The following is a 23,994-nucleotide window of genomic DNA, read 5'->3' on the forward strand; positions in this document are numbered from 1 at the left end:
TTCTGGGAGAGAGGCAAAAGAAGGTGGAATAGAGCTGGCTATCAGCTTTCTACCAGCCCTGGGAGAACTCAGATGCCCAACAAGGTAACAAAAACCACCTAGTTCTTGGTAGTAAACAAACTTTGTATTAAACTTACTTTTTCCAAATCATCCATGGCTGACTTTAACTTGCCTAATTTCCTGTTTATTGCTCCACGTCTACAATAGTGAAATGCTAAGGAATTTCCTTCATTTTCAATCAACAGTGTTAGTCTATTGATTTCTGTTTCCAAATCTTCAATATCAGCAAGATCTTCTACCAAAACAGGATTCGCTGAGTCCATTAGATCTATTTCTAGATCAGGTTTTCCTTGTTCTGCAGAGTCCACCTTCTTAGTGTCTGTTAGTACTTTAGCATCTTTTTCCTCAGTAGAAGCCCTACTAGGAGGGAAAGCCTCATCGAACCAGCTATTCCAGATTCCTCTGACCCACTCACGATCATCAAGGTCTTTTGGAATTCCACCTTTACTTTTTGCAAATTTCTCAAAATCTAACAAACAAGGGAGACTGGGACTTCGATAACGTTGGACTGCCAGAGATACTCTGATACTGAATTTATTCTGTATATGCAGTCTTCCAAGGGATACAGAGCTGAATCAGGAGGGAAAAAATGATTATGTTAACAACAGGTTCTTAGCTATATTGATGATACGGAGAATTTGGCGATCAATAAATATTCAATTAACCACTTTACTAGCTTAATTAATTAATATTTTTGGTCTAAGAGCCATTTATTACAATATAATTACAAATTAGTCACAAGTGAGCACAGGTATTATAAATGATGCTCACACACCAAAATAAATCAGTACCTGCTGCTCAGTTCCAAGCACACACACCTCCTCAGAAAGTTCTCAACAGAGGTATGTAAGGACAAAGCTAGACCTGAGAAAAGGACCAAATTCAAGAGCTGCATAATAATCTATAAGATTAGATTAAATAGATGGATGAGACACACTAATGGGATTCTGAGGAGGCCAGTGAATGTGCATCTAGGTGCATCATCCAAATTGTAATGCATGGAACATGCTAATAATCGCCAAGGACAGTGCCAAAACCAAGCCCAGAGTGATAATTTCTTTGTAAAGTCAGTACATAGCCTCCAAGCTGAGAGTCTTGACAATGTTCAACATCAAAATCTGCTGATAGTGTCAGATTTAAGATCTATTTCAAGCCACTCAATGCCAAAGAAATATAGAAGTCTTTATCTGTAGCTGTAATATACTCTGCGTCACCAAAATACAGAGTGCTAAAATGGAATGTTGAGATAATATTTTACATTTATCCAGACTTTCATCCTAAAAATCCCAATTAAAACAATATCTAATTATATACAAAACCACTGAAATGTAGCCACCTCTAGGGTGAAGGACACGCAGCACACCGTACAGAGGTAGAAAGCCCTGACTCTCAGCAAAAGTGCTATGAAAACTTCAGTCTCAACAAAAAGAGCATCTCTGTTTATAAGGTTATCTTGAAAACAAACCGCCACTTCAACATACCATCACAGTAAATCACACTGTACTCAATTTTGCTAGTTGAGAAAAATCTAAGAGCTAAATATGAGGAAAAAAGAAACACAAACTCATAACAGCCCATGAAAGAAAAACAATTAGCTGGAAGAAGAAACTGAACTGAAAGGCCAGTATTGAGCACCAGTTTATATACAGTGTGTGCACATTTTTCATCAATCAGTGCACAAGCAGATAGTGTATATTTTTTCAGTATCTCCCAAACCCACACAACTTAATCCAAAAGTGAAGATATATGCATCAGACTTAAAAATTAATTTGTTGCCCATTTCATATACTAATACAAAACTGTTAAGTAAGAGTATTAACATTCTTTTACTGCATCTATGGCCTTTTAAATGCTTGATTACTTCCTAAAGTCACATCTCTTCTATATCCTATATAATAAAATGAATAAAAATAAGCAATGATAATGAATATATTTAGAGTGATACATGAAGTCTGAAGAGTAAAAAGAGAACCCCTTCCCTTGGATGTAAACTGTGCAACCTCACAGAACACAAGAGGGTAATCCAGCCTAGGATTTCAATCTCCTGTAACCTCAGGATTTCTTTCTGTTCTTTCAGAGGAAAGAAATCTCAGTTTAAATTGTGCTGTTATGACAACTAGACTAAGCTTTTGGCCACATTACTTTTTAAACTTCAGTATTTACTGGCTATTGTTGTTCTATAAATAAGTTAATTAAAGTATAGGATTCCCTTTTTAATGAACTGAACATAATTCCTATGTTTCAGAGTAACACTTCACATTCAAAAAGATGAAATACAAATATCAAAAATATGACCACAAATTTAAATAAATGGTTTAAAAATGCAGTATGCATTAATTTAAAGAAAACCTTTTAAGAATCTTCGAGGGTTGTTTTAATCCCTCAGCCATAGCTTTTAATTTTCCACGGTCTATCATTTTCTTTGATTTCTTTGTTTTCTTTTTTGGGGGGAAAATAATGTACTTAATCCCAGCTTTTCGAGCTCTCTCAGCAAGAACCATGTCATCATCACTATCCTCTTGTCCGGTAAAAATAGGGTTTCTTTCCATTGGTATGTCTACCAGTGTTGGTAAAGGCTCATCACAGCTTTTAGTCAATAGGTGCTTAGCAGGGGAGCTTTTCTCAATCTCTGTCTCAACCTCTGGCTCAGATATCTTTTCCTTCATAACCTTCAACTCTTTCATGCTGGTTTTGAAATTAGCAGAAATCTTTAACACTGTTCTGTCTTTGAAAGCAGACATATCTGGTGCAGAGACTGATCTTTTAATAAAACTTATCTGTTAGAAAAAAGAAAGCTGAATTTATTTGATGTTCATTTGAAACAAAATTTATGTATTACATTTACAGAATTTTAGTAGATTGGATTTTAATATTTAATTTAAAAATAATAAAAAGATACATAATTTCATAGAAGTTATACTATTCAAAACATTTTTAAAATAGTATTTAACCTAAAAAAACCAAAAACATTATATCTACATTTGTCAACATGTTTTTGAAAATACATAAGCCTATGCAGTAACACATCATTATTTGAAGCTGACAGAAGATGTTAATCTTAACAGCGAAGTATTACAAGGAACCAGAGATGAAGATGGAGCACTCATAGCTTTTATTCAAGTTTAATTTTATTCAAACCAAAAAATTTACACCAGTGGAGCCACCATTCATAGAAACGTGTATTGAGACAGGCATGGAATCAGCACTAGTGATACACTGTTTATCCTAGACACATGGAAAGAGAGGCAAGATGAGAGGAATGTGGTTTAATTAGACCAAAAATTTATTACTTATCTGGGAACTACCTGGTGATAATTTGTACAATGTAGGCCATGATTCCTACCTTCATTATTTCTACCTGATGGAGTGCTGCCATCAGCCACCGTACCCCTCCGCAGCTAGTCTCAGCCCACTGCTGTGACCCCTATCACTGTCCCTTGTATGAGGATTAATGGGCTAGGGAAAGTGGGTTGTCTCCTCCCTGTACCAGACATTAGGAGTCCCAAGCCCATTCCCCAGCTACTTTAGGGAATGTGTTTGTAAAAGATATGGCAATTTCCTGCACTATCCTTGAAAAACCTTATTGAATCAAGTGTATGTATCCTTGGAGTACATTGTATTAATGCAAAGTTCATGTATTATTGTGGGTCTGGATGATCAAAGGACTATATTGAACAGTGTGGCAGACAAAAATAGTCTATTGTAGTGCTTCTCAAAGTCGGGCCGCCGCTTGTTCAGGGAAAGCCCCTGGTGGTCCGGGCCAGTTTGTTTACCTGTCGCGTCTGCAGGTTCGGCCGATCGCGGCTCCCACAGGCCGTGGTTTGCCGCTCCAAGCCAATGGGGGCTGCAGGAAGGGCTGTGTAGTGAGTCGGTGTGGCTCCCCTCCTGCCCAGAGGAGGAAGCCCACGTGCAGGCACCAGAGTGGGTGGGACCACCACCGCCTGTCCCCGCCCCCCGGAAGTCAAGGGGCGGGACAGGAAGTATAAAGGCCGGCCGCCAGAGCTCAGTCGGCGGCCAGCCACCACAGGGAGCAGACGTGCGGCTGGGAGCTCCCAGCCAGGAGACCGCCGAAGACCGAGGCCTGGACCCTAGCTGGCCTGAGCTACCCCGGGCACGCTACGAGGAGGAGCCGCCGGAGCCCGTCCGCTCCCATCACTGGGAGAATCCCTGGGAACCCCACCCCACCAACCCTGAGGGTGAGACTGTACCCGAACCCCTCCGCCCCTGCTGCTACCCAGAGGAGCCACCCGAGGACCGTTGGCCTGACTTCCCGGCAGAGCTACCGGACCTGCCACCGAGCCCTGGCCGAGAGGAGCCCATGCAGACGGACTGGCCTGAGCCCGGCGCGACGAACGAGGTAGGCTCTGAGGGGGATCATGGAAGTAGCCCGGGGGTAGCCGACCCCGGTCCGGCTGCAACTGAGTGTGAGCCCATGTCAGTGTGTTGCGGTCTGGACACCCCACTGACCAGAAGCGACAGCAACCGCTGTTAGGGCCCCGGGCTGGAACGCAGTGGAGTGGGTGGGCCTGCGTTCCTCACTGCCACCCTCCGCTCACGGGTGGCAGGCTTCCCCCTCACCCAACGCTCGGCTACAGCAGCCTAGGCATACCCTGTGCTTCTGAACTATTTGCTCGCAGCCCCTGCAAACAAGGGCCTGAGCTAAACTGTGTTTGCCCCGCCCTGATCCAGGGCCTGGGCTCTGAACTGTCTGCCCGCTCAGCCCCTGCAAACAAGGGCCTGAGCTAAACTGTGTTTGCCCCGCCCTGATCCAGGGCCTGGGCTCTGAACTGTCTGCTCGCTCAGCCCCTGCAAACAAGGGTCTGAGCTAACTGTGTTTGCCCCGCCCTGATCCAGGGCCTGGGCTCCTGAACTGCTTGCTCGCTCAGCCCCCTGCAGTCAAGGGCCTGAGCTTTAACTGTGGTTGCTCCGACTCTGCACCAAAGAGCCGGAGTTTCGAGACTAACTGACTGCTTGTTCCCACAGTAGTGAGTCGGTGTGGCTCCCCTCCTGCCCGGAAGGGTCGAGCCCCGGCTAGGACCTATTACAGGCGGCCAGCACATCCCTTGGCCCACGCCGCTTCCTGCAGCCCCCATTGGCCTGGAGTGGCCAGTGGGAGCCGCGATCAGCCGAACCTGTGGACACAGCAGGTAAACAAACCGGCCCAGACCGCCAGGGGCTTTCCCTGAACAAGCAGCGGCTTTGAGAAGCACTGGTCTATTGGGACATATGAAGTGGATTTTCTAGGAAGTATCTATGGGATATGAATGCAAATTCCCCACCTCCGATTATGCAAATACCCAGCCTTTTGAAGCTACCCCGTGAGGAGAGGGCCTTTGTCTTCTGGTCACCTGTTACATGAGGCCAAGATCAAAGATCCATGCTGTATCAAGAAAAGACTCAACTATTCATGGTTGTTCTCATTCTGAGCCAAGGCTGGTATGAACTTGTAACCACAGAAAAACCCCTTTGAAGGACTCGCTCCTATCAGAGCCCTTGTTGCAGTGAGGCATGATCTCTGGTAAGCTTATTAGCATGCACATAGATTATTTTGTTGTTTGAATATGTTTTCTCTGTAATGCTTTCACTTTAAGATTAAATGTGCTTGCTTAGAAAGAGCTGTGTGGTAATTTGTAACTGCTGGCAATTACAGCATTTCATAACCTCTGGAAAGAAAACAAAGCACAGACCCTAGTCTGGTAAGGCAATCTGGCTTGCTGGGGATATCACAGTATAGGCAGGGAACTGTACAGCCCGGAAAAACCCCAGTCAGGCAGAAGAGAGGTGATGGCTGAGGAGCCGGGAGATTAGAGTGGGTGTCATCGAGGGACCACAGAGGGTGAATACAGGTGCAGTTGCGCTAAACTGTGATATCCTTCCCCTAAATCCACTTCCAATTCTGATTTATCAGGAAACTGGATGCTCTTTGAGATGAGTACCTGCACTGGACACCTTATACCTGCTAAGCTGTTGCAACTTGACCCATACCTCCTGGCCTACCCTGTTAGGTCTCTGAGTTGCTAGGGGAAGGTGAAAAAAGCCACCCCATTCTAGCAACTCTGGCAGTGAGAGAAAAATCCCTTTCCTGTCCTCAAAAAGGTGAAGAGCACAATGCTCGCAGCAGACCAAAAATCCAGTCCTCTGCTAATCCCAGGGATGGGAGGGTGGGGAGCTGCTAACTAGGCATGAGAGGGGGCTCAGACTGGAGGGACAAGGTTTATATATCCTCCACTAGATGTGCAGAAGACAATGGTTTATCTTAGCCCCACTGGCCTGCCCACCATCTGAGGTGATGTCTTCTTCCCCCAACCCAAATCTGGAGGGGGGTACCCCTAAAGGAGCTACTACCCTTTCTTCCCCACCAGTCCAGACAAAGTCTCCCCACCTTGAGGTTGCAGGGATTGCAATTTGTGCTACAGGGAATCAGAGTCAAAGTGTAAGGGGAACTGTACACTGCTATACTTTGTGTAAACAGAAAAAACACAAGCTGATTACATCCAGGGATACAGACCAGCTGTTTCATGCTGGTGTTTCAACTGAATAATTATAAATCAAGTATAATTTGCAACAATAAAAGTCTGCTTTGCCATAAGATTTTACATTATTAACTTCAATTCACTGGTCTACTTAGATCTTAAAGTTGAGATCTTAATGAACAATGTATTCCTCCAGACCTGTACTTTCACTGGTGGGAGCAATGATTAGGTTCTATGGAGTGTATGGTTTTAGAAGCAATAAATGGAATATAGGGCGAACTCTAAGGGATCAAGGGAGCTGGAGCTCAAAGGTGACTGTGTTGATTTGTCGCCATACCCAGTATGAGCCAAGGAATCGGTGGCCTAGTTTCCGAGAGGATCTGTCCATGCAGATGTGTTCTGTAAAAAGCCATACCTTTTGTCCTACAGATCATGCAGGCCCCTGTTGTCTACACTTGTCCACATGTTTTTTGTAGTCCTCCTTCACCTTTTTAAGGTGTCCCATCACTTCATCTTGTATGTGATAGATGTGTTGTACTAGGTCCAATGCAGAGTTGGCAGAAGATATGGGTAGCTATGGTGACATCAAGGGTGCTACCCACAATTGATAAAGAAGGAGCTGTGGCCTGTGAATGCATGGTCTGCATTACTGTACAAGTACTCAGCACAGGGAAACAATGAAGACCAGTTATCCTGGTAATGGTTGATGTGGCATCGTAAGTATTTTTCGAGGATCTGGTTGATTCTTTCTGTTTGGCTCTTAGACTGAGGATGGTAGGCAAAGAACAGGTGCATATGGACTCCTGTTTAATTAAGGGCTTCATGCCAGAAGAAGGCGGTAAACTGTGGTCCCCAGTCAGAAGTGATGTGATACTAGAGACTATGAAGGCAGACTACATAGTTTATGCAGAGTCAGGTGGTTTCCCCCACAGAGGGTAAACCCATGCAAAGAATGAAGTGAGCCCTCTTAGCAAAGCAATCTATCACTGTCAGAATGGTTGTGAAACCACTGGATTCTAGTAGTTGCACCACAAAGACTAAGGAAATTTCCTTCCAGGGCCAAGATGAGGTATCCAGAGGTTAGAGGAGACCACACAGTTTCTGGCATGGAATCTTGGTGTCGACGCACACCTGGCAGGAAGCTATAAAGGTCTCTATTGGGGGGCACATTCAGGGCCACTAGAAGAAACAGGACATTAATTGTCAGGTTTTATATCACCCTAAAGTGTCCTGCCAGGGTGGAGGCATGGCACAGTTGAAGAACCACCACTCTTTCAGGTCCTGGGGGAACACAGATGCAGTCACTTTTAAATGTGATCCCCGCCTGGATGTCATGTCATTTTCAGTTGATAATGGCTATCTGATGTGGTGAAATTCCAGAGACAGGCAAAGTGGATGAGTGCAAGCAGGTTCTGGCAGCAACTCGTATTGAGGAAATTATGGGACTTGAGAACATTGGCTGGTTCTGGACTGGGCCCCTCCTGAGTCATAGCCACATCCTCATGACAAGGCATTGGCCTTGCCATTTCTAGTTCCAGGCTGGTAGGTCAAAATAAAGTTGAACAAGGAGAAAAATAGGGTCCACCAGAGCTGTTGTTGGTTTAGGACCTTGGCACAGGTACCTCAGGTTCTTATGATCAGTAAACGCTTGGATCCGAAGACAGGCCCTTCCAAGTATTGTCCTCACTCTTCAAAGGCGGTCTTAATTGCCAGGAGCTCCTTGTCCAAGATTTTATAGTTTCACTCTGCAGGAGTAAGCTTCCCCAAGCAGTAGGAGATGGGGTGCGGTATTTTTTCAGGTGCATGCCTTTGGGAGAGGACTGCCCTGATTGCCATACTAGAAATGGCTTCCACAATCAAAGCTTATATCATGTCTGGGAGGGCCAATACAGGAGCAGTGGTGATGGCAAGCTTCAACTGTTCAAATCCACGCTGGGCCTCTAGCAAACAATGGAACCAAGCATTTTTCCAGAGTAGGACAGTGAGGGGCTTGGCTTGTTTTGAAAAATTCAAAATGAATCTCTAGTAAAAGTTCACAAAGCCTGAAAAATATTAGAGGTCATGCACACATCAGGGAGCTAACCAGTCACAGACAGACTGGACCTTGCGCGTATCCATCTTGATTCCTTCTGGAGACAGGATGAAATCCAGGAACTCGGAAGAAGTCTGATCGAATGTGCACTTGTCAAGTTTAGCATAGAGTCTGTGTTGTTGTAGTCTCTCTAGGACTGTACAGACATGAGTGGTGTGTTGGTCCAGATCATCTAATATCAATATATTATCTAAATATACTATCACAAACTGGTCCAGTAGGTCTTGTAGCACATTGTAAATGAAGTGCTGGAACACTGCTGGGGCACTAGTCAGTCCAAATGGCATACCTAAATATTCAAAATGGCCATAGCAGGTCTGAAAGGCAGTATTCCATATATCCCGTTCTCAGATACAGATGAGACTGTAAACTCTCTGGAGATCCAGTTTAGTGAATATGCGGGCAGCCTCCACATAGTCCAAGAACTCAGGGATCGGGGTAGTGGGTAATGGTTACATATTGTTTTCTTATTTAGGGCTCAGTAATTATCCCAATGTGGAGGGAGGATTTCTGCATTGTTATTCTCGAAGACATATTTGTGGTGCTTGGGAGAGAAGTTCCATCATTCCCCCAGCAAGTGTTTCAATGCAGGCAACTACACCTACTTGAGCCTACTTGGGTTTGGATACAACATTCACTGGTCCCTGGCCATGCTGTCCACCAAATTCTGACAGGAAAATGACCTTGTGCTATGGCCAGTGAATGAAGTTCAGCCAGGAGATGCCAAGGATCTGGAAAAATGGAGGGAATGGATCACATTGAATTGCATTATTTCTCTGTGTCCCTCAATAATGGCCTCCAGTGGGAGAGTATCTTTGACAACTGGACTTGAAGACAATTTCATTAAGAGTTTCACTCATGTCAGGCATGGCCTTGCGCAGCAGGAATCTGTAGGACCCAAGCTGTACCTGCATCCATTGAATTGTCCGCTGCTCCCGAACTGATGTGGGCCTGTTTGAGGGGCATCTGTTGTGAGTCCCCCAGGATGTGCAGCTGGATAGGTACCTGCGAATGAAAAGTCCCTGGATAGGGCTCAGGGTGTGTCTCAGTAAGGGACTAGGGTATGGGGAAGTTCTCTTCTCTAAAGGCCCAACTGGAGATCAGAACCACAAGTTGGGAACCAGAGTCACGCTGGGTCAGGATACCTTGGCGTCAGAGACAGAAGACAAACTGGACATCAGAATCATGAGTCAGGAACTAGAGTCAGGCCAAGTCAGGATACCCGAAGGTCAGGGGCTAAAGAAAAACCGGAAGCCAGGAACCACAAAAATTGCCAAGTCAGATGCCTGGAGTCAAGCCAGGTCAGGATGCCAGGAAATCAAGCAGGTGGAGCAGTTGCAGGAAGCACAAGGCAGAAAGTCCAGAGAAAGGTGGAGCAGGCCAATCAGCAGCTCTGGGACTCCGCCAATCAACCTCAGGTTCCAAACCTCACACTGGGGATGAGCTTTATGGTTCCAGGTAAGCGATTGTCAGCAGACTGCTAGGTGGAAGGTTGAAACGTGGCTGCTACCATGAACCCTGCAGGCCTGGGTTTGAGAACCATGGGTCATAATACTCAAGAAATTTTAGCATTTCAATATTTGGTTTAATTCTGAATAACAAAACCAAATTTTTCAAAATTTCTTGCAAACCAGAAACCCTAAAAAATGTTTCAGAAACAGCAACATATTGTGTTTCTAAAATGAAATAAATTCCCAGGTCCAGCAGTAGTGCAGCAGTGAAACTGACAAGAATGTCAATTTCAGTAAGCAACTGCTGAGGCTCCTTGCCCCAGTGTTGGGTATCCTAGAGCACCAAGATTCCCAGGTCAGCTTGGGAGTTGACTTCCCAAGGAGATGGGAAGCCCTACCTCTTGCGAGTTGCTTTCATATTCTCCTCCCCACCATACACACACACCCCTTTCAGGCACCATGTTACATCCCCTGCAATCTATTCACAATCCCTCCCCTGTTGAGTGCTGGCAGGAAAGGGTCATCTTAAATAGAGTCCACAAACTGATCTGCCTTAATAAAATATTACCCTTATAATGCTGTTAAGGTCAAAGTCTTGCATAAGTTGTATGATTGGTAAACAAAATATGCATAATTTATTGCTGTCTTATGCAATGTGAGAGATTGCTAGAAATATTATTTATTTCTATAGTACCTTAAATGTGCATGGCACTTTACAGATTGTGGGTTTTTTTCTATGTTGCTATTCCAATCTGTTTAGAATCTAAGAAGCAAACCTTTACTCATAGATCTTGTCCAATTTATATGTGATTAAGTAGGTAAAGACTACTCACATGAATAAAGGCCCTAACCAATTCCCTCTGAAGTCAACAGGAGACTCTCAATACAGACCTCCAGCTTTCTGTTTTGATATTAAAAGATTCCAAGCAATCCACTTGAAAAAGAACTTTGATTTAATCTCATTTTTTTTAATTAAGCAGAAAGGAAAACATTAGAAAAGCAACAGAGTCCTATGGCACCTTATAGACTAAAAGACGTATTACTTATGCTCCAGTACGTCTGTTAGTCTATAAGGTGCCATAGGACTCTTTGTCGCTTTTTACAGATTCAGACTAGCACGGCTATCCCTCTGATATTAGAAAAGCAGTTAACTTTAAATATTTCTTATATAGTATTATTATGCTGGAAGTATTCTTTCTTAAAATTTACTGCAGATTGAAACAATCAAGCACCAAAAGGATAAAAGTTGGTCTATAAAATCTAGAGGAAAAAATAAATAAAAGTGACTAAATTACAGTACCTTTAGTTTTTCAGTGGCATAAAAATCTGGGCAGGAATGGCATCTTCTTAGTGTGCTTTTTGCCTACAAATAAAACAAAATGAAAATAGGTCTATCATAGTCCATGGCTAGTAAAAGTGGAGTCTTAATTTACTTTGTTCTTAATTACACAATTTTCAATAAGAATGATAGTTCTTCCTGACAAATTTTCTGTTTTAGAGCTGGTTTTATGCTCTGAATTCATGCAAAAACTATGTTAATACAATGCTAGGATTACAAAGTTAAAATTAAAACAAAAGCAGGAAAACGTTAAGTGGCTGTGTTACACATATTTCTTATTATCAAATCTTGGTTTTTCTGTTAGATATGAAGCTTAATATAGCTCTAGTTATGTTATTAAATACATATAATAAAATATTACCAAAAACAAAAATTTAGTTAGTTTGACAGCTTAGGTTGCATGAGGACACACTCACTTCTCTTAAATCTTGAAAGCATGTAAATAAGAAGCTAAAGGTAAAGTCTCTAACATTCATTCCTACCTTCACATTACCTACAATGTGGTCAATGACACACTCCAATATTCTATAGGGTATTCACTTCATCTCCAACAGGTATAAAAAAGCAACTCCATCCAATTCATAATCTAATGCAAAAACTTAATAGTGACCTCATATGTTTTATATTTACAGATTAGCACATTTGACTATCACATAGTCCATTCTTTTGGAAAGTTATTCTGCCTTAATTCTGCTGAGATTGCCATCACAGTTTTGCACGTGAGCATGAGTTGGATGAAGCTGAGATATATACTCCTTTTCAGTAGGTGTGTTCCAATGAGCTAATGCAATTGTCCCAGAAGCAGTATGTATGACTGCTGGGCTCCTGGTAAGGCCAGAATGTGCAGTGATGTCATTAAAGGGCTATTCTTTACTTGAAAATTAAATTAAGTTAGAACATGCCTTTGAGGAGTTGTATTAGTTAACCTGATGTTAAATGCTGCTTTGCAGTAGACAGTAAAGACAGGGACAAGGCATGTTTAACATTGTGTCAGCTTGTCGTGGTTAAATATATAGTTCCAGTAGTTTACCCACAATCAGCTGACACAATGTTAAACACAGAGATCCTTGACTGCAAAGCCATGCTTAACAGCATGTTAGTTAACATGACTCAAAATTGTGTTCTAACACAACCTACTTTTCTAGTGAAGACAAACCTTGGAAGTTAAACTCCTTTCAGTTAAACTTCTTTCCAAAACAACTGTTAATTGCATTACAGAGAGTCCTACAGTATCATATAATACTTTTATAATAGTGTGAAAGGGTGAACCAGGCCCTTTGAGGCTCCCTGCTGGAGGCCTCTCAGTCCTACCACATCTTGCCCCAAGAAAGGAGCAGTGAAGGTTTGTCCTCCAGGCCTGCCTAGAAAGGCTGCGCGGAAGAAGCCAATCAGAGCACAGCAGCCTCAGATAAAAGGAGCTGCAGGGGTTGAGCAGGGCAGTTCCTGGCTGGGACCAGAAGAGGGAAAGACAGGGAAACAGTTAACTGACACAAAGTATCTTTGAGTATAACAAATTTATCCAAAGATTAAAAATGTTTTTGGTAAGCCCTTAACTTTTGAAAAGGAAGCAATTGGGAATAATTTAAATTGAAAGCTATTTTATTGAGATACATACATACCACCATATAACTGTAGATGTCAAGATCATCCTCAGACTCTGAGTCTTCTTCATCTTGAAGGTCAGCAGAAAAGTCTTCAGTTACAACACCCTCAATAACATTGCTCTGTAATATTAACATATTTAATATTAATTTTACATTACTATTAAAATTTTAGTCAGCTACAGTAAATATAGCAATATGCCAATTACTAAAGAACATACTATAGCTAATCTAAAGTTTAGGGCTGTCAAGCAATTAAGAAAATAAATTGTGATTAATTACACTGTTGAACAATAATAGAATATAATTTATTTAAATATTTTTGGATATTTTCTACATTTTAAAACATATGTATTTCAGTTACAACACAGAATACAATGTGTACAGTGCTCACTTTATATTATTTTTATTACAAATATTTGCACTGTAAAAAAACAAAATAAATAGTTTTTTTCAATTCACCTAATGCAAGTACTTTAGTGCAATATCTTTATTGTGAAAGTTGAACTTACAAATGTAGAATTATGTACAAAAAAATAACTTCACTCAAAAATAAAACAATGTAAAACTTTAGAGCCTTCAAGTCCACTCAGTCCTACTTCTTCTTCAGCCAATCACTCAGACAAACAAGTTTGTTTACATTTGCAGGCGGTAATGCTGCCCGCTTCTTGTTTACAATGTCACCTGAAAGAACAGGTGTTCGTATGGCACTGTTGTAGCCAGCATCACAAGATATTTATGTGCCAGATGCATTAAAGATTCATATGTCCCTTCATGCTTCAACCACCATTCCAGAGGCCATGTGCCCATGCCAATGAAGGGTTCTGCTTGACAATGATCCAAAGTGGTGTGGACCAATGAATGTTCATTTTCATTATCTGAGTCAGTTGCCACCTGCAGAAGGTTGATTTTCTTTTTAGGTGGTGTGTGTTCTGTAGTTTCCACATCAGAGTGTTGCGCTTTTAACTCTTCTGAAAGCATGTTCCACACCTCCTCCCTCTCAGATTTTGGAAGACACTTCAGATTCTTAAACTTTGGGTTGAGTGCTGTAGCTATCTTTAGAAATCTCACATAGGTACCTTCTTTGTGTTTTGTCAAATTTGCAGTGAAAGTGTTCTTAAAATGACCATCATCCGAGACTGCTATAACATGAAATAAATGGCAGAATGTGGATAAAACAGAGCAGGAGACATGCAACATCAGAGCAGGAGACATCCCCTAAAGAGTTCAGTCACATAATAACACTTTTTTTTTTAGCGAGTATCATCAGCATGGAAGCATGTCCTGTGGAATGGTGACTGAAGCATGAAGGAGCATACGAATGTTTAGCATATCTGGCATTTAAATACCTTGCAATACCGGCTTCAAAAGTTCCATGTGAATGCCTCTTCTCACTTTCAGGTGATATTGTAAATAATAAGTGGGCAGCATTATCACCTGAAAATGTAAACAAACTTGTTTGTCTGAGTGATTGGCTGAACAAAAAGAAGGACTGAGTGGACATGTAGGCTCTAAAGTTTTACATTGTTTTGGTTTTGAGTGCAGTTATGTAACAACAAAAAAATCTACATTTGTAAGTTGCACTTTCATGATAAAGAGATTGCACTACAGTACTTATATGAAGTGAATTGAAAAATATTATTTCTTTTGTTTATCATTTTTACAGTGCAACTATTCGTAATAAATAATATAAAGTGAGCACTGTACCCTTTGTATTCTATGTTGTAATTGAAATCAATATATTTGAAAATATAGAAAAACATTCCAAAATATTTAATAAATTTCAATTGGTATTCTGTTGTTTAACAGTGCAATTGAAATTGTGATTAATCACGATTACTTTTTTAGTTAATTACATGAGTTAACTGTGATTAATCGACAGCCCTACTAAAGTTCTTATAGAATAACTATTCAATTCACATTTAAGATGCGCAGACACATCTGCGAACAGGGGCTGCTAACAGGGAGCTGCTAACAGGGGCTGCTAACAGGGAGTTTCGCAAGGGAGTTCTCCAGGTGAAGGAGGAGCAATACAGCACCCTTTTGGGGACCATGTGCTGTGGCTGGCAGTTGGAAGCTGTGAGCTTCAAAGGAAGGTTTGAAAGCTAGAAGCCTCTGCTGACAGGGGGCTGCAGACGGGAGTTTGACAGAGGGAGGCTTACGATGGTTAGGAAGACCCGCAACACCTGTGCCAGCACTGCTACTGTCTCCTCCACCTGTGCCTGTAGCCAGACAGAGCGCCTGAGCATGGATGCCTCTACCCAGATCCTGGTGTGGTTTTGCAAAGACTGTAACTTGCAATTTCCACTTACTGATATCCAGGCTGCGGGGACCATCCAATGTGAGAGGTGCCTGCTGGTGGAATCTCTCAGGCAGCAGGTGGGAGAGCTACAGGAGGAGGTGGCTAGGTTGAGGAGCATCCGAATCCACGAGCAATTCCTCGACAGTGTCCATGTGGAGACAGCTGAGGTAGCTGTCCCAGTACACAGGACTGCTGATACACCACTGGTGGAGGAGGAGATGGCTCAGGGTGGACACTGGCAGCTGGTTACTTCTGGCAGCAGGCAGTGCTCCACCCTTGCTCCGAACCCTCCGGCCGTGGTTATAGGTAACCGTTATGCTCTTCTTGATACAGGAAAGAAGGAATCACTCCCTACAGTAAAGGAGGAGAAGCCTCGTACCCCTAAGGCTGGAAAGTCTGCTGCCACCACTGCGAATAGGAAACGTAGGGTAGTGGTGGTCGGAGACTCTCTGCTGAGGGGGACGGAGGCGCCCATCTGTCGCCCTGACATTTCATCTCGGGAGGTATGCTGCCTGCCGGGGGCCCGTATCCGAGACGTTACGGAGGCATTGTCGAGGATTATCCAGCCCTCTGACTACTACCCCATGCTACTCATCCATGTGGGCACAAATGATACTGCGCGGTGTGACACTGAGCGGATCAAGAGTGACTACAGGGCTCTGGGAGTACGGGTGAAGGAGTTTGGAGCGCAGGTGGTATTCTCTTCAATTCTTCCTGTCAAAGGTAGGGGCCCGGGCAGAGACAGATGCATCATGGAGGTGAATGCCTGGCTGCGAAGATGGTGTCGCCAGGAGGGCTTTGGCTTCCTAGACCACGGGATGCTATTCGAGGAAGGACTGCTAGGCAGAGATGGCGTTCACCTTTCGAGGAGAGGAAAGACCCTATTCGGGCACAGACTGGCTAACCTAGTGAGGAGGGCTTTAAACTAGGTTCGACGGGGACAGGTGAGCAAAGCCCACAGGTAAGTGGGGAACATGGAGACCGGGGAGATGGGTCGGAAACAAGAGGGAGTGTGGGCTATATTGGCAGAGAGAAAGGAGAGTCAGGACAAAACTGGGAGGAAAGATCAAACCAGTATCTTAGATGCCTATATACAAATGCGAGAAGTATGGGGAATAAGCAGGAAGAACTGGAAGTGCTAATAAATAAATACAACTATGACATTGTTGGCATCACTGAAACTTGGTGGGATAATACACATGATTGGAATGTTGGTGTGGATGGGTACAGCTTGCTCAGGAAGGATAGACAGGGGAAAAAGGGAGGAGGTGTTGCCTTATATATTAAAAATGTACACACTTGGACTGAGGTAGAGATGGACACAGGAGACGGAAGTGTTGAGAGTCTCTGGGTTAGGCTAAAAGGGGCAAAAAACAAGGGAGATGTCATGCTAGGAGTCTACTACAGGCCACCTAACCAGGTGGAAGAGGTGGATGAGGCTTTTTTCAAGCAACTAACAAAATCATCCAAAGCCCAAGATTTGGTGGTGATGGGGGACTTCAACTATCCGGATATATGTTGGGAAAATAACACAGTGGGGCACAGACTATCCAACAAATTCTTGGACTGCATTGGAGACAACTTTTTATTTCAGAAGGTTGAAAAAGCTACTAGGGGGGAAGCTGTTCTAGACTTGATTTTAACAAATAGAGAGGAACTCGTTGAGAATGTGAAAGTAGAATGCAGCCTGGGTGAAAGTGATCATGAAATCATAGAGTTTGCAATTCTAAGGAAGGGTAGAAGGGAGAACAGCAAAATAGAGACAATGGATTTCAGGAAGGCAGATTTTGGGAAGCTCAGAGAGCTGATAGGTAAGGTCCCAGGGAATCAAGACTGAGGGGAAAAACAACTGAGGAGAGTTGGCAGTTTTTCAAAGGGACACTATTAAGGGCCCAAAAGCAAGCTATTCCGCTGGTTAGGAAAGATAGAAAATGTGGCAAAAGACCACCTTGGCTTAACCACGAGATCTTGCACGATCTAAAAAATAAAAAGGAGTCATATAAAAAATGGAAACTAGGACAGATTACAAAGGATGAATATAGGCAAACAACACAGGAATGCAGGGGCAAGATTAGAAAGGCAAAGGCACAAAATGAGCTCAAACTAGCTACAGGAATAAAAGGAAACAAGACGACTTTTTATCAATACATTAGAAGCAAGAGGAAGACCAAAGACAGGGTAGGCCCACTGCTTAGTGAAGAGGGAGAAACAGTAACAGAAAACTTGGAAATGGCAGAGATGCTTAATGACTTCTTTGTTTCGGTCTTCACCGAGAAGTCTGAAGGAATGCCTAACATAGTGAATACTAATGGGAAGGGGGTAGGTTTAGCGGATAAAATAAAAAAAGAACAAGTTAAAAATCACTTAGAAAAGTTAGATGCCTGCAAGTCACCCGGGCCTGATGAAATGCATCCTAGAATACTCAAGGAGCTAATAGAGGAGGTATCTGAGCCTCTAGCTATTATCTTTGGAAAGTCATGGGAGACGGGAGAGATTCCAGAAGACTGGAAAAGGGCAAATATAGTGCCCATCTATAAAAAGGGAAATAAAAACAACCCAGGAAACTACAGACCAGTTAGTTTAACTTCTGTGCCAGGGAAGATAATGGAGCAATTAAGGAAATCATCTGCAAACACTTGGAAGGTGATAAGGTGATAGGGAACAGCCAGCATGGATTTGTGAAGAACAAATCATGTCAAACCAATCTGATAGCTTTCTTTGATAGGATAACGAGCCTTGTGGATAAGGGTGAAGCGGTGGATGTGGTATACCTAGACTTTAGTAAGGCATTTGATACGGTCTCGCATGATATTCTTATCGATAAACTAGGCAAATACAATTTAGATGGGGCTACTATAAGGTGGGTGCATAACTGGCTGGATAACCGTACTCAGAGAGTTGTTATTAATGGTTCCCAATCCTGCTGGAAAGGCGTAACGAGTGGGGTACCGCAGGGGTCTGTTTTGGGACCGGCTCTGTTCAATATCTTCATCGACGACTTAGATATTGGCATAGAAAGTACGCTTATTAAGTTTGCGGATGATACCAAACTGGGAGGGATTGCAACTACTTTGGAGGACAGGGTCATAATTCAAAATGATCTGGACAAATTGGAGAAATGGTCTGAGTTAAACAGGATGAAGTTTAACAAAGACAAATGCAAAGTGCTCCACTTAGGAAGGAAAAATCAATTTCACACATACAGAATGGGAAAAGACTGTCTAGGAAGGAGTACGGCAGAAAGGGATCTAGGGGTTATAGTGGATCACAAGCTAAATATGAGTCAACAGTGTGATGCTGTTGCAAAAAAAGCAAACATGATTCTGGGATGTATTAACAGGTGTGTTGTGAGCAAGACACGAGAAGTCATTCTTCCGCTCTACTCTGCTCTGGTTAGGCCTCAGCTGGAGTATTGTGTCCAGTTCTGGGCGCCGCATTTTAAAAAAGATGTGGAGAAATTGGAAAGGGTCCAGAGAAGAGCAACAAGAATGATAAAAGGTCTTGAGAACATGACCTATGAAGGAAGGCTGAAAGAATTGAGTTTGTTTAGTTTGGAAAAGAGAAGACTGAGAGGGGACATGATAGCAGTTTTCAGGTATCTAAAAGGGTGTCATAAGGAGGAGGGAGAGAACTTGTTCACCTTAGCCTCTAAGGATAGAACCAGAAACAATGGGTTTAAACTGCAGCAAGGGAGGTCTAGGTTGGACATTAGGAAAAAGTTCCTAACTGTCAGGGTGGTTAAACACTGGAACAAATTGCCTAGGGAGGTTGTGGAATCTCCGTCTCTGGAGATATTTAAGAGTAGGTTAGATAAATGTCTATCAGGGATGGTCTAGACAGTATTTGGTCCTGCCATGCGGGCAGGGGACTGGACTCGATGACCTCTCGAGGTCCCTTCCAGTCCTATAATCTATGAATCTATGAATCTGTCTGTTATGGTCAAAATCTATTTGGTGTGACAGCGAGTTAGGCTACCGCCGAATTGGCTAGTGCTCCCTGATTCTCTAAACAGCTCCTCCATGGACTCGGTAATTTATGCCAGCAGGCAATGGTAACAGTTACTGATAGCCAGAGCACAGCTCACTCTGGCTGTACCCCCTCATGATGAGACTGAGAGAGAGTGGCATTGGAGCTAACTATGCCAGGTCTGTTCCTGCTGTAGACTCCCCTATGCATAAGAAAGAATGTCTCTTTTTACTGCATCTCTTGCACTGGAGTATTTTATATGGATTGCTGGCTTCTCTATAGCCACTGGCCCCAGCACAGAGTAAGGACTTTGAATGCCAGCACCAGGCACTAGATATGTCCATTAGCTTGGATGGCATGTCAGCTGCCAAACATGTTTGCATTACGAAGATTTTATTGCACAACATTACAAAGTTTAAAAACACACTGACATTTTCTAAAATTGTTTTCTCTGTCTAAAATGCTGGGGGGTGGGGAGGAGGGGTTATCACATTTTAATAGGAACCAGTGATAGGATACCATACAAGAGACTTCATGTAAAGTAGCTTTATAAGTTTTTCTAAAAGAAAGAACACACATTTAAAAACAACGTGCTAGAATATAAAAGCATTAAGGGGGGAAAGTAGTATTTATTACTATGTAATTAAAATAAACACTATACGATATCAAATGTGGCCACTATAACATGTAGCATAATTACTACTGGAAATTCTATTATTCCAGAAACTGAACTTAAAACCACAGCAAATTATGCAATATATACAACAGATCATACATATTATCATCTATAGATATTAATACAGAAACTCTAATAAAAATAATAGTATAAATAACTACAGTAAGAGTGGTATGTATCTTCAAAAGGTAGCAATACACAGAAAACTTTTAAAATATTTACCTCATACGTAGGAAATAAGGTTTCCTTCATGAAAGACAGTGGAGCAGAAAATTTTGGTGGAGCTGGAGCCCAAAACATTTTTAGAGTTCCCGGATGAACAGAAACCTTCAAAGCCAACAAACTGCGGTTAGCTACTAAAACCAAGCCAAACATTAAATGTCTTTATATTATTACGATCTGAATATAACTGTTTGGTGACAAAATGCCAAAGTCCACTGAATATGCTTTTGAGGAAAGCTGCAACCAGAATAATGAAATTTCAAGAGATGAGACACACTTCTACGACAAAATAAACTATTCAGTGTATCTCTCTAAATTTTTAATTCATTGTTAATTGGCATTTCTCAACCTAATGCTGGCGTTGGCTATCATGCAGAAAAGTGAGGCCATTTTTGGCACTAGAAACATGAAGGAACTACAAGTTTCTAACCTGTTTTACTAATCATTTAACAATTAAAAGAACCCCTAATACTCAAAACAAATATTTTCAATTGTAAATATTAAAAGTTTTCCTTCTTATTGCTAAATCAATATAATAAAGTAGATAAGAAACCAACTAACAGATTCTTGTGGCTCACACACTGCCAATATTACAAATGATATCATTTTCAGAAGATGGCAGATTCCCCAGCATTTGGCTCAGACATGATCAATGTACTTAAAAACTTAGCTTTATAAAACTTTAGAGTAGGGCTGTCAATTAATCGTAGTTAACTCACACAATTAACTCAAAAAAATTAACTGTGATTAAAAAAATTAATCGCAATTAATTGCACTGTTAAACAATAGAATACCAATTGAAATGTATTAAATATTTTGGATGTTTTTCTACATTTTCAAATATATTGATTTCTATTACAACACAGAATACGAAGTGTACTGTGCTCACTTTATATTATTTTTTATTACTAATATTTGCACTGTAAAAATGATAAACAAAAGAAACAGTATTTTTCAATTCACCTCATACAAGTACTGTAGTGCAATCTCTACCACGAAAGTGTAACTTACAAATGTAGATTTTTTTTTGTTACATAACTGCACTCAAAACCAAAACAATGTAAAACTTTAGACACTATACATCCACTTAGTCCTACTTCTTGTTCAGCCAATTACTAAGACAAACAAGTTTGTTTACATTTACGGGAGATACTGCTGCCTGCTTCTTATTTACATTACCTGAAAGTCAGAACAGGCGTTTGCATGGCACTTTTGAAGCCGGCGTTGCAAGGTATTTACGTGACAGATATGCTAAATATTCGTATGCCCCTTCACGCTTCAACCACCATTCTGGGGACATGCTTCCATGCTGATGATGCTCGTTAAAAAAATAGTGCGTTAATTAAATTTGTGACTGAAGTCCTTGGGGGAGAATTGTATGTCTCCTGTTCTGTTTTACCCACATTCGGCCATATATTTCATGTTATAGCAGTCTCGGATGATGACCCAGCATATGTTCATTTTAAGAATACTTTTACTGCAGATTTGACAAAACACAAAGAAGGAATCAATGTGAGATTTCTAAAAATAGCTACAGCACTCCACTCAAGGTTTAAGAATCTGAAGTGCCTTCCAAAATCTGAGAGGTACAAGATCTGGAGCATGCTTTCAGAATTCTTAAAAGAGCAACACTCCGATGCGAAAACTACAGAACCAGAACCACCAAACACGAAAATCAACCTTCTGCTGGTGGCATCTGACTTAGGTGATGAAAATGAACATGCATTAAAAATTCATATGTCCCTTCATGCTTCAACCACCATTCCAGAGGATGTGTCCATGCTGATGACGGGTTCTGCTCGATAACGATCTAAAGCAGAGCAGACCAATGCATCTGGCATGTAAGTATCTTGCAACGCCGGTTACAACAGTGCCATGCGAATCCCTGTTCTCACTTTCAGGTGACATTGTAAACAAGAAGCAGTCGGCATTATCTCCTGCAAATGTAACCAAACTTCAGCCATTGGCTGAAGTAGGACTGGGTGGACGTGTAGGCTCTAAAGTTTTACGTTGTTTTATTTTTGACTGCAGTTATTTTTTTGTACATAATTCTACATTTGTAAGTTCAGCTTTCATGATAAAGATATTGCACTAAAGTACTTGTATTAGGTTAATTGAAATATACTATTTCTTTTGTTTTTTTACAGTGCAAATATCTGTAATCACAAATAAATATAAAGTGAGCACTGTACACCTTGTATTCTGTGTTGTAACTGAAATCAATATATTTGTAAATGTAGAAAACATCCGAAAATATTTAAACAAATGGTATTCTATTATTGTTTAACAGTGCAATTAATCGAGATTAATATTTTTAATCGCGTGATTAATCGAGATTGATATTTTTAATCGCTTGACCGCCCTACTTTAAAGCAAACATTTTGGTTTATCTATGGCCACAAATATTTCTTATCATCTTAAATATTTATTGTTCAGTGCAACCAAAACCAGTGGAGTTTCCCTTTAAATAAAAAGTTGGCAAATTTAAAACAGATATAAGGAATACTTTTTAGCAAAATGCACAAATAGCATGTGGCATTCATTGCCTCATGATATAATTGAGGCCAACGACTTAGGAGGATTCAAAAAAGGTTTAGAAAAATGTATGGAGAACAATAATATCCAGAGTTATACTAGGATATTATATTTTTTAAATTAAGTGTTCGATGGGATACAAGTCCTCACACTTCAGAGCACAAGCCAACCTCTAATTATTGGGGGTTAAGAGGAAGCCTCTTTGGGAAAAGGTTATCCCAAAATCAACTATTCCAAGGATTCTTGCCCCTTCCTATGAAGCATCTGGTACTAGCCACTGACTGCAACAGAATGCTAGGACCACATCTGATCAAGTAGGGAAATTCCTATGTTCCCATGTAATAATATTTCACATAAAGAACTGGGGATGAGGGTGATTTATTACAGCATATAAAAGACTGCATATTACAACATATAAATGACATATAAAATGTGGCATTAGTGTGTGTCATTTAATTCCTGAATGACACACACTAACAAAATAATTTAGGAATTTGTTTTCAGACCCTGTGTAATTATTTGTAAAACTGCACAAACAGTGTACATTTTTATCAAAATTAGTTCTTACTTTCTCTCCTAACAGTTCCAGTCGTGGCTTTTCAACATAATAGGCAGCTACTTTTTGCCATTCTGTTAGACTTTTTGATGTATGAGGAGGCAAAACATTAATTCCATCTTTCTGATTATCCTGGTATAGTTCTGAAACAGGAACTCCATAACAACAAATTCTAAAGTGGAATAAAACATGAATGAACTACTCAAATGTCAGTTACTTGAAATATTAAGAAAAATAATGTAATGTTAGTTAATTCAAATTTTAAATTAATTTTCCTTATGATTAAACCAAAGGTGAAGGAATAAATAAAATAAAATAAAATTACTCAAGTCGTTTCCTTAGAAGGGGAGAAGTCAAGAATAAAATGGTTACCTGCCTTTGGGTAACTGGTGTTCTTCAAGATGTGTTGCACATGTCAATTCCACTGTAGGTGTGTGCGCACTGTATGCACAGTTGTCGGAGAACTTTTTTCCTCAGTGGTATCCGTTGGAGCATCTTGAACTCCCTCTGTTGCATACACTACTGCGTGCTGGTATAAGAGAATGGAGCTGCCCCTAACCCCCCACAGTTCCTTCATACCAGGTGATTCTAATAGAGAGGGGAAGGAGGGCAGGTCATGGAATGGACATGTGCAAAACAACTCAAAGAACAACAGTTACAGAAAGGTAGGTAACAGTTTTTTCTTCTTTGAGTGCTTGCACATGTCCATTCCACTATAGGT

The 23,994-nt window shown here is 41.4% G+C and overlaps 1 protein-coding gene across 2 annotated transcripts in view; it reads right to left on the reverse strand.

Moving 5' to 3' along the window:
* Window positions 1-23,994, reverse strand: part of TTC6 (tetratricopeptide repeat domain 6) — a 163,091-nt gene that overhangs the window by 71,397 nt on the left and 67,700 nt on the right. For both annotated transcript variants that reach the window (XM_034769592.1, XM_034769591.1), the window contains exons 7-12: window positions 23,286-23,445; window positions 20,183-20,287; window positions 13,035-13,139; window positions 11,377-11,439; window positions 2,410-2,837; window positions 138-630 (exon numbers count right to left, since the gene is read on the reverse strand). In XM_034769592.1, the coding sequence (XP_034625483.1) occupies window positions 138-630; window positions 2,410-2,837; window positions 11,377-11,439; window positions 13,035-13,139; window positions 20,183-20,287; window positions 23,286-23,445 (1,354 nt within the window). The remainder of the gene's footprint in view (window positions 1-137; window positions 631-2,409; window positions 2,838-11,376; window positions 11,440-13,034; window positions 13,140-20,182; window positions 20,288-23,285; window positions 23,446-23,994) is intronic.

The sequence above is a fragment of the Trachemys scripta genome, chromosome 4 (assembly GCF_013100865.1).
Source record: "Trachemys scripta elegans isolate TJP31775 chromosome 4, CAS_Tse_1.0, whole genome shotgun sequence".
NCBI lineage: Eukaryota > Metazoa > Chordata > Testudines > Emydidae > Trachemys > Trachemys scripta.